Source organism: Quercus robur, chromosome 12 (genome assembly GCF_932294415.1).
Source record: "Quercus robur chromosome 12, dhQueRobu3.1, whole genome shotgun sequence".
NCBI lineage: Eukaryota > Viridiplantae > Streptophyta > Magnoliopsida > Fagales > Fagaceae > Quercus > Quercus robur.
This window is the reverse complement of record NC_065545.1, coordinates 27,292,356-27,304,400: the sequence shown is the minus strand read 5'-3', so window position 1 is coordinate 27,304,400 and position 12,045 is coordinate 27,292,356. Positions and strand designations below refer to the sequence as shown.

Sequence of the window (12,045 nt, the reverse complement as noted above, 5' to 3'; positions counted from 1 at the left end):
TGTTAATGTTTGCCTGCGATCAATGTTTTATTAACTAGATTGCATGCATGTCAAATATGTAGTAACTACCAAATATGGATCCTTGACCCATGGATGGTACACAGTTGACGCAGTAGCTAGCTCATCGATCCACGGCGCTATGGGAGACGCCTGCCGCCAGTCAGGTACGTAGTTGTACTGAACTTCGGACGTGTCGAAGTCATTAATTTTTCTTTCTGTAGGGTTCTTTGATTATTTGAAAAAAGAAGTTGAAAATGGTATCATTACTGTTTTGGTTTAGGCAGAATTTTATTTAATCCAAAGAGAAAATGATCGCGAAACTACTAATGCTAAAAAAAATATTAAACATCAGTAATGGCTAATGAAAAGGTATATTCAGTATTAGTAAATCTCATTTAAAAGTTATAGTAATCAATTAAAATGAACCTACTGTTATTATTTTCTGAAACATAATGCTAATTTTAAACAATGTCATTGATCTTGAGTTGATCCTATCTGCTACTAAGCTGAGTGAATAACCAGTTAACATCGTAACTAACATATTGTAAAATGTTCGTAACTAGAGATGAACCTACTGTTTCTTGTATATTATTATTATGTAGCATTCTTATAGTTATTTTTTGTGCACTATCCTAAGACAACGCCCTTTGGTGTGCAGGTAGTGCCAGGCGTGCTAAAGTGCAGACGTTGATCTTGTGAGTTACCCCGGCATGGGCTAGACCCACGAATTGCCCATTACGTAGCTGAGGCGGGTTTGGAAGGGTTATTTAAGGTTCCAAACATGGAACTTGATCACGCATTGATCACAGCACTCGTTGAGCGTTGGCGTCTGGAGACGCACACGTTCCACTTACCACACGGAGAGATGGCTATCCCCTTACAAGACATTGAGGTGATGCTAGGGGTTCCTGTTGATGGGTTGCCAGTGACTGGGGATGTGAAGCTGGATTGGCCTACGTTGTGTCGTGAGTTACTGGGTCATCGTCCTCCAGACCCCGTACCGCATCCTGATGAGAACATGTCTATCCTTGTTGGGGCGAGGATAAGAGTCAGCTGGCTAAAGGAACAGTTTAGAGATCCCCTACCTGCGGATGCTACTGACGAGGTAGTGCAGTAACATGCACTCTCTCACATACTGGTATGGTTGGGGTCAATTCTGTTTATGGACAAGTCGGCAAACCGGGTGTCGGTGATGCCTCTACAGTTCCTGAACCCAATTAGCGATGCGAAGAAGTATAGTTGGGGCAGTGGAGCATTAGCCTAGCTGTACAGGCACCTATGCAAGGCATCAAAGACGAAGGCGAAGCAGTTTGGAGGAGCACTAAAGTTGGTGCAGCTATGGGCGTATTCAAGGTTCCCACTTATATGCCCTGTTATGAGGTCACCACAACCGTCAGTGGAGGCAGGTCCCCTCGCCAGGAGGTATGTTATTTGATTACTTTGATACAATTATCATGCCATTTGTCATTCACCATGCATGTGTCTATAGTTGACTTTAATAATAAATCCATGTTGGCACTAATCTCGTTTAGCACACGATAGGTTTTGATTGACATATGATTTTCTTTATTTTGTGAAAAATATATTATAATTTTTAATATAATATAATTCTAGAAAAATACTGCTTACATTAGTAAATCTGTTATTTTCGATCAATTTGTCAAGATATCCTAGCTTGTAGCCCAGTAATATAATTAGCGCATCATGGGGCAATATTTACCTGAACCTTGATTCAAACAAAAGGGACACTCAAGAGAATTGTGTATCAAAACACACATATAAAATTCAAGCTATGTTCCTAATTTTTTTATTTTTGACGTTTTCTTTGGGCTTTTGCCCAAAAATAACAGCCATTTATTTATTTATTTATTTTCTTCTTTTCTTTTCCCATTATACTAATAAAAAAATATTTTTGTCTTTTCTTCTTTCGGTGCTGTAACAAAAATGAATGAGGAATAGGTATGAGAATGGACTCTTGTCTAGTAATTGATACAAGTGCATCTTTATGTACTATCTATGTGTGTGTGTATTTATATATATATCAACATTTACATCTATGTTAGGTCTCTCTCTAATTTCTTTCCACAGTAGAATTGGTAAGTCCCTTCTTTGAAGGTGCATTGTATCCTAGGAGTAACACTGTTATTCCTAGGCTTGTTGGGTTCTTTTTGGGGGTGGGGAAACAGCTTTGAGCGAGTGAGAGAATGGATGATTTGGCTCAGTCTTGGAATAAGCTCACTCTATCGGATAGAGAGGGACCGGGCTGCTGCCTACTTGATGATGACAGAAGTCAGAAATTTGCTATTGCTGCCAAGTTTTTGACTAGGCGAGCAATCAATATGGAGGTCATAGCAAAGACGTTTAACCCGCTATGGAGAGTCAAGAATGGGTTCAAGATTCAGGGCTTTGGAGACCATAAAGTTCTATTTTTCTTTGACAACATGGAAGAGGTGGATAGAATTTTAGAAGGTGAGCCATGGACGTTTGATAAACATCTAGTGGTCATGAATCGATACGAGAATGAATCCTCTCTTCAAGATATAAAATTTGAGAAGACGAAACTGTGGGTTCAACTCCATGGGCTTCCGATTAAGTATATGACAATAGAGGCGGCGAAGAAAATTGGCAGCGTCTTGGGGGAGGTTGACGTGCCAATGAACCCAAAATTTTTTGATGGAGGTCTTTTTGTTCGTATTCAGGCGTCCATTGATTTGTCACTACCTCTGTGCCGTGGAAGATTAGTATCTATAGGTGAAGGAGGGAAGCAAGTATGGATAGAGTTCAAGTACGAAAGACTGCCTAACATATGCTATTGGTGTGGGAGACTTACTCATGATGATCGAGATTGTGATCTGTGGATTGATAGTGAGGGTACACTCAAACCTGAACAACGTGAGTTTGGGCCATACTTGCGAGCACTGCCCTTTGTCCCTGCTAGACGTAATGCTATCACGGTCCCTGGGTTCTATGCAGCGAAGAAGAAGGTCAGATCAGGTACACCGGAGGCAAGTAATTCAGGCCAGAACTCCGATTCAGGCAGCAGAGGTGTAACGGATCAGATACCAGAGGTAACGGGCAGCAATAATGGGGGCATTAATGAGGGAATTGAAGATGAGGACGTGGTGGTTTTAAGGCGTAATGAAGGAGACACAGTTATGAGGAGAGATACGGTGGACCACAACAAGTTAAAGGATGAGATTATTGGAGTATTTACTCCCCCTAAGGAAACTGAAACTGAGGAAGTGGCGTGTAATGAGGAGTTATGTCTGGCAGCAGAGTTTGGGGCGGCTAAGTTAGTGGATTCAAGCAGGAAAGCTCACAACAAAAACCCTATTTCGAATGGACTCTCTAACCCTAGTGCACGTGATAATTCAAGTGGCACTCCCTCACTTAAACTGTCACGTGATGCTACTGATATTGATGTTCACAATCTTCAATCTCCAAGGGCAGCACGTACTTGGACACGTAGAGAAAGACCTAAGCATAAGAGTAACACGGCAGCACAAGTCAAGGTGCAAGGAAAAAAAAGAATGGCGGCATCTGAGGTATCCCTTATGACAGGTTCATCAAAAAGTCTCCAAGTAGTTGTCAATGATGATGAAAAATTCTTTGTAGTGGCGGGAGCTGATGGTCAGCCCCGCCAAGGGCAATGAGTTGCTTAGCATGGAACTGTCGTGGGCTTGGGAACCTACGTACAGTGAGGGAGCTTGGTGATGTTATCCGGGCAAAAGATCCCTCTGTGGTGTTTTTAGCCGAAACACTTACAAATGATGCAAGGCTAGAATTCGTTCAGAGAAGTATTGGTTTTGAGCATAGATGGGTCGTACCAAGGGTGGGAAGAAGTGGTGGACTAGTTCTATATTGGAAAGCATCAATTAATTTGATGGTGGAAGCTTCAGATAGACACTATATTGATGCGGTGATCAATAAAAATACGGATAATGAGTGGAGATTAACTGGGTTTTATGGGGAACCTGATACAGCAAGAAGACATGAAGCTTGGGCCAAATTAAGAGCTCTAAACTCACAACCTGAGAAGCCTTGGCTTTGTCTTGGAGATTTTAATGAGATTCTAAAACAAGAGGAGAAACTAGGGGGAGCTAGAAGACCTTATTATCTGATGCAGCAGTTTAGGGAGGTGATTGATGAATGTGGCTTCATGGATTTGGGTTTTGAGGGACCTAAATTTACATGGAGCAAACACTTTGAAAGTGGGGTTTCAATTTGGGAGAGACTTGATAGGTGTTTGGTTAATAATAGTTGGTTCATGATGTTTGGAGGGTCAAGGGTGTATCATTTGTCTTGCTCTTCATCGGATCATATCCCATTATTTATCTCCCCATCGGGTTTGATTCCTCCAAGCCGGAAAAAAAATTTTAGGTTCGAACAAATGTGGCTTTCAAATTCGGGGTGTGAAGAAGTGGTGGTTTCGGCTTGGGGTAGTGGAAGTGATGGAAGTGTCGAGAGTAATATTTTGAAAAAAATTGAGCAGTGTGGAAAAGAGTTGGGGTTATGGGAGAAAAATGTTTTTGGTAATGTTAGGGTGGAGTTGAACCGACTAAAAAAATCCCTAGCCAAAGAAGAAAGGATAGCCATGGTGAGTGGAAATAATTTTAGGGTCAGACAGATTAAAAAAGAGATTGAGGTGATGCAAGATAGGGAGGCCATGATGTGGGCTCAAAGGTCTAGAATCCTATGGGCTAATGAAGGGGACAAAAACTCTAAATATTTCCATTGTTGTGCTTCTAGGAGATTCAGGAAAAATTCTTTGCAGGGTATTAGAGATGAGGCCGGAGTATGGAGAACCAGACATGAAGAAATTGGTGAAGTGATGGTCAACTATTTTAAGTCTCTGTTTACTGCTTCAGAGGGGATTATATCCACTGGGGTGTTGGATTGTGTTCAACCACTGATTGATGAAGAGATGAATGGTGATTTGTGTCGTGAGTTTGAAGCAAGTGAAGTTGCCATTGCCCTAAAACAAATGGCGCCCCTTAAAGCTCCTGGCCCGGATGGAATGCCCCCGCTCTTCTACCAACATTTTTGGAGCACAGTGAACCAGGATGTTACCTCTTCCATTCTGTCTTGGTTAAATTCAGGTACAATACCAACCAATTTGAACCATACTTTTATTACTCTTGTGCCGAAATTACACTCCCCTGAATTTCCCCACCAGTTCCGCCCCATTAGTCTTTGTAATGTCCTTTACAAAATTTACTCTAAAGTTCTTGCAAACCGCCTTAAAAAAATACTTCCATCCATTAACACTGAACACCAATCAGCTTTCACTAAAGGGCGTTTGATTTCTGACAATATTCTAGTGGCCTTTGAAACACTACACAGCTTACAAAACTTTAGGGGAGGTAATTATGGGTATATGGCATTAAAATTGGATATGAGTAAAGCATATGATAGGGTGGAGTGGTCGTATTTGGAGGGGATTATGAGAAAGATGGGTTTTAGGGAGAGGTGGATAAATCTTGTCATGGGTTGTGTGAAAACTGTATCATACTCGGTGTTGGTGAATGGTGATCCATGTGGGACAATTTTTCCTACAAGGGGCATTAGGCAAGGAGACCCACTATCTCCTTTCCTATTTCTTCTTTGTACGGAAGGATTGAATAGCTTAATTAAAAAGGCTGATTTACAAGGTGAAATCCATGGATACTCCCTTTGTAGGAGGGGTCCAAAACTAACGCATCTGCTCTTTGCAGATGATAGTTTGATTTTTTGCAGGGCAACAATGGAGGAATGTGGGAAAGTTTTGAAGATCCTTAAGGAGTATGAGGAAGCTTCGGGACAAAAAATGAATAGAAGTAAAACCTCACTGTTCTTTAGTAAATCTGTACCAGAGGAGGAGAAGCATGGAATCAAAGAGGCCATTGGAGTCCCTGAAATCTTGCACTATGAAAAATACCTTGGGCTGCCCTCTTTGGTTGGCAAAGGTAAAAAGGCAAGTTTTAATTACATAAAAGAGAAGGTATGGCGGAAGCTTCAAGGGTGGGAATCTAAATTGCTTTCACAAGCAGGGAGAGAAGTACTCCTTAAGGCAGTCATACAAGCCATCCCTACCTACACGATGGGGTGTTTCAAATTGCCAGTGGGTTTGTGTAATGAGATTGAGTCTTTAATCAAGAAATTTTGGTGGGGCCAAAGAGGTGATCGAAGAAAAATCCATTGGATTAAATGGGAGGAAATGACAAAATCGAAAACTATTGGAGGAATAGGCTTCCGAGACCTTGCTATGTTTAACGACTCACTCTTGGCAAAGCAAGCTTGGAGGCTATTGAATGATACATCATCACTTTTTTACAAAGTATTCAAGGCTCGTTTCTTCCCAAATTCAACGATTATGGAGGCTACCGACTCTAGGATGGGGTCATATGCTTGGAAAAGTATCCTTAGGGGTAGAGACATCATTCAAAGAGGGGCTTTATGGAGAATAGGTAATGGTGAAAAAATAAACATTTGGCAGCAACGTTGGCTGCCAAGAAAACACCCAACGCAGCTGCCAATCTGTCCCTTGGAGAGCTTTGAGGAGCATACAGTAGCTACTCTCTTTGATCCAATCACAAGAAGGTGGAATGAAGAATTGGTAGATGGGCTGTTTGTGACTGAAGATGCAGCCTTGATTAAGAAAATCCCACTCAACCGTAATGCAGCAGAGGATTCTCTTTATTGGCCATATTCTCCAACGGGAAATTATACTTGTAAGTCTGGGTATAGATTTCTAAAACAAGAGGAGGAGATGGAATCAAATCTGTCAACACCACCAGCAGATGAGAAGCGGCTGTGGAAAAAAATTTGGGAGATGCGAGCCCCTCCAAAGGTGAAAAATTTTCTATGGAGAGCTTGCCGCTTTGCTTTGCCAACCAAACAATCTTTGATGAGAAGGAAAATCCTTGAAGACCCAACGTGTGAGAGGTGTAAGAATGCTGTGGAGGACCCGCTTCACGCACTATGGTTATGTCCGGAACTGGATGTAGTGTGGGCAGATCAAAGCATGTGGAGATTCCGGTATGAGGTTGGCTTTCTCACTGTCAAGGAGCTGCTGCTATGGATGATTGATGAAGGGAAATCACTGGAACTTCTAGCTTTCACGGCATGGGGAGTATGGAATCAGAGGAACAAGACTCGCTTAATGTTGCAGTCCAGCCCGCTCCATCAGGTTGCTGCACATGCACGGACAAGTTTGGTGCAATACCGAACTCACCTGCAGTTTTCACAGGTTCAAGTGGAGTGCAGCGGCAGGGGAGAAAATAGATGGACGGCACCGCCAAACGGTTTTGTTAAGATGAACTTTGATGGAGCAAATGCTAAATCCTCAAGGATGTCTGGTGTGGGAGTGGTGATTCGAGACTCGGAGGGGGCTGTTTTGGCGTCATGTGCAGAGAAAATAAACCAACAGTTCAAGGCAGAGGACTTGGAAGCTTTGGCTGCGTTGAAGGCACTATCCTTTGCTCATGAGCTGGGTTTCCAGAATATTATCCTTGAAGGTGATGCGTTGAACTTAATTCAAGCATTGAAGGCACAAGAACTAAACTTACTGCCGTGGGGTCTGCTGGTTGAAGATGTGAAAGAGTATGGAAAAAAATTTAGAAGAGTATTGTATTTCCATGTTAAGAGAAATGGCAATAGTGTAGCTCATAATCTGGCCAAATATGCTTTACGCATACCAGATTTTCAAGTTTGGATGGAGGATGTTCCATCCCATATTGTTCAGTTTTTACAGTTGGATGTAGCTCATTTACGTTAATGAAATTCATAAGTTCTTTCTCAAAAAAAAAATAAAAAATAAAAAAATATATACATAGTAAAAAATGATGATAACAAATTTGCACTACATAATTCTTAAAGAGCATCATAAAAGTAGCTCATCGAACAGGACTCCTTCAACTCCAACACAACTGCTCCAAAAACAACAAACCATTTTTTAAAATAAAACAAACATAAATCTCAATATTCATAAAGTGAAATAAAAAAAATAAAATAAATAAATAAATAAAGTGAAATAAGTTCCAAAACTTGAAAGGGTGTAAAAGGCTTACTGTTTAAAAATGACTCTCCCAGCCATGCACCACCTGCATTTCATTAACTACTTATCCTCCTTACCATTCAGATTAAACAATCTCCATGTCATTAACATCAGTGCTGCCAGTTGTGGTTTGTTTTCTCAGTCCTTTTTAGGGTTTTTTCATCCATGGGGCAATTACGTTATCTTGTGTTGCTCATCAGAATGTAATTTTTGTAACACTTGATCATTTGACGTTGCCACTCTTGATGGCAGTCTGCATCCAGTGTAAAGGCCCCTTTTTGGGTGCATTTAACTTCAATTTCTCGTCTTCCTCCTTCTGCACTCTCTTTTTTTCAAGCTCAATCTGCTTGCAGTTTTCCTCATGTGCTTGTACAAACATCTTCACAAAGTTGAACAAAGTAGATACAACTACAAGACATACCAAATAAAATTAAAGACAGAAAATGATATCCTTTAGAAAGGAAAAGGCAAATATGTTTACTGCAAAAGTAAAGACACAAGGTTATTACTGCTTGGCATAACTGGGAGCTAAGAAATGTAATATATATATATATATAAACCTAATAAGTATCAATTAGAGAAATTCTAAAAGCTAATATATATATATATATATATGCAATTGATTGTTCATCAGCTCAAAGAAAAAATAAAAAGAATAAGCATGAAGGTCAAGTGTTACCCAATAGGACAAGAAGTGAGGGATCAAGATCCTCTCAATTTGATTTGAAATGGAGAGGATCCATTTCATGGTATAGATTTAATTATTCATGCATCTAAAGGTGTACATGATGCCACATCATTCAAAATCAATTCCACCAAAAACAGAATGATAATTGGTTTTAAATGATATGGCACAATATTCACCAATAGATTCGCAAAAAAGAAGTCTTCACCTTAAAATGGACTCTATCCATTTCAGAATCAAAATGGGAGGATCCTTTTCTAGTAGTGAGCATGTTAGACATAGCTCAGAGACAAGAATGCAGAAAGGTAAACGAGGGAATTAAGAAAATAATGCATGATACCTATCAGAAATAAAGAACAGGTAAACTTAGTTTCCTTTAACATCTAACAGGAATACAAATTAATGAAAACTATAAGACCGAAAATACCTTGCTCAAATGGACATCAGGCTGGATCTTCCCCAAAATACTAAGCCAAAGCATCAGCATTTCTACCCTGAAAACATTGAAATTCAAATATATGTCTAGTAATGCTTAAATGTCATCTTGCAAGCATACACTAGCATCTGAAACAAATTCCATCCAAACAAACTCAATACATACCACATTAGTATAAAGCGAAGCCAAAGGCCTCACTTCAGCTTCAGCATGACTGAGGAATTCATTTAATATCTGGAAATTTCCCAATGAAAGATCAAATTGTAATAACTAAATTAATTGCAATAAGAAAAATAAATCTAAAATAAAGTAACTTAGATTTGAAAGCAGTTGTAGACAAATGGCGATGTTTAAATAGGAAAAAAAGCCATGCCTTCTTGAGATGGTGGTAGATCAAGCAGAACACTCTACCATGTTAGTGCACAAGGTGACAAATATTGCAATTATTTTGTGGCTTTTATATCAACTCTTAAGTCTTGTCAGAAACCTTTTAACTATAGTTAAAACAACTAGTAAGAAACATTCAAAGTCAAGTTTACAACTAAACTTGCCCCCGCAAAACCCTAAATAAATAAATAAAAAGCTTCAATTGTTTTGACTGAATCTTTGTAGTTCTATTATTATAGCAAGTGAGTAAGTTCTACCTCAACAGGGTAGATGGTAAAGTTGTGGATTTAAGGCCCGCATGTGCAACTTACCAATAACAGGAAAAACAAACACTATTATTACAGCAAGACTTTATAAGTTTTATCTTACATGTCATGTAATGTAACTTTCGCTGTTTCAGCTTTCAGTACATGTTATTTCACTTATATATATGTTATTTATTTTCTTTTTTTGATAAGTAAATATTTAATCAAAAAACTACAAAGACCACCACCCCAGAAGTAGGACACGTGCGTAAGGGGCACCACAAATCAATGAAGTCAATTGTTGAATGGCCACTTAACACAAAGATCCAAACTCATATTTTCTGGAGTAATTAAATCAGAAATAAATCCAGGGACACATTTTGGTTAACCATTGAATACTCACATTTTATAGAACATCCAGAAGTACAAAGGTCAATAATAAATGTGAAACATATTTAGGCAAGCTGATTACTCTCATATCATATAATAAATGGCCTCATTCTTAAAAAACTAAACAGCTCTTTAGCAACTAGAGACACCAAAGACATTCACTATTGTAGTAGCCCTAGTTAATTGTATATAAAATGGAAAAGAAAAATTACAAACCACAAAGATGGATGAAGTGACTATTTTTTTACCTCTTCTTCTTTTTCTTTGTTTTGCTTAATTACTTACCTATTGGAAATGGGATTTGGACCACTTGGATCTTCATGTTCACTTGCATTGAAGATCTTGTCTTGCCATGTCAATGGTGGTTTACTAGCTTGGTACCTTCCTTTCCTTCTACGTGGTGAAGGAACATGGATAGCATTGGTTGTAGTTGATTCTAGGGTTTTGCCCCTATTGAGCAAAATAACATATATATAAGTGAAATGTCTTTTGCTAAGCATTTTACTCTTATGGCAGCATTGTTGTTTGATATTAGCTCGATACCATTGTCTGAAACTGTATGTTTACTAGATAGAAGGGGCCGAAGAGCATGATAGAGCATGCCACACATGTGCTAACTACGTATTGTGCATCACTGTCGAGTATACGGGCACACCAGGTCATCTACCTCTTCATGTCATGAGGATATAGTTCTCTTTAGTTTTGTTTTTCACTTGGTAAATTGTTAACTACTGCATGTGTATAGTTAATAGCATATTTAATTTGTTTGTTTGTTAACTGTTTATCCAGGTTGTTTGGGAGCCGTATAGGGATGTCCTAGACTTGTTGCCCCCATATTGCGCTGCCGGCCGACATATATGGAGGGCCATTGTGCCATTGATCTATTTTTGGATAGTAGAGGATCATCATCCTAAACGTGTCTTTCATCAGTTTGGGATGAAGCAAGCGCCGCCGGATTTTGTGTATACGTCGGTTGATCTCCAAAAAATCTCCCTCCAGGATAAACTAGAGAGGGATTAGGTGCAAGACCATGCTGTCTACATTGACCGATGGGCCCATAGAGGGGAACATCTTTCCGGTGCACCGACATTGGATGGGGACACGACGTACCTTGTTGCTTACATGGAGTCATATCGAAGGATGACCAGACAGTACATTACGCGAGAGTCGACGTATTGGGACATCCTGGTAAGGCAACAATTCGATGCTTCTTTTCTGGATTGACAATATATGTGTGTTGCTGCATGCATTATGAAATTAAGTCTTGCGGAGCCATTGAATCAATATTTTGACATTTATTCTAGAGAACATTTCATTTCTTGCCACTAGATATGCATTTTTCACAACCAATATGTGTTGGTGTGCCATTTCAATAGCATTGGTGTATATGAATAAGCTCATCATATATAATCTGTTTCCAAATCGGTCATGAATTACCAATCATGACCAATTTGCACTTCAATCTTTAGGCATAGTTTTGCACAACACTAAAGTAACCAGAAAAGTTTTAACGTGACTCCTTTATTTCACAGGTTGAGTCCAATGTTACGGCACTATTGCAATGCGAACCAGGTTCCCAAATGTACAACCACCTGCTACATACGTTGGATGTTGTCGGAGAGTTGAGCCGAGTGGCATTGGAGAACGCGCATGTACAGAGTGAAGTGAGCACATAGGTAGCAGGCCATGGTGGCCGAGGTGGTGGGTCGACAGGGCGTGGAGGTGCTGAAGGTCTTAGAGGTGGTCGTGGGCCTGCGCCTGCACCCGTACGCTGTTGTGAGGATGAGGATGAGTTGGGTAACTTCCACCTCTAATACCTCCAACTCTTATTGACTTCCAATTCTAGTACTTTTAGTTGTAATTTATT

The 12,045-nt window shown here is 39.8% G+C and overlaps 2 protein-coding genes across 2 annotated transcripts; both read left to right on the top strand.

Moving 5' to 3' along the window:
• Positions 1–2,204: 2,204 nt before the first annotated feature.
• LOC126708332 (uncharacterized) lies at positions 2,205–3,653 on the top strand. The gene has a single exon (XM_050408127.1). It carries the CDS (start codon positions 2,205–2,207, stop codon positions 3,651–3,653), a length of 1,449 nt encoding a protein of 482 aa, XP_050264084.1.
• On the top strand, positions 3,650–7,756 carry LOC126708331 (uncharacterized). Its single transcript, XM_050408126.1, has one exon. It carries the CDS (start codon positions 3,650–3,652, stop codon positions 7,754–7,756), a length of 4,107 nt encoding a protein of 1,368 aa, XP_050264083.1.
• The last annotated feature ends 4,289 nt before the right edge of the window (positions 7,757–12,045 follow it).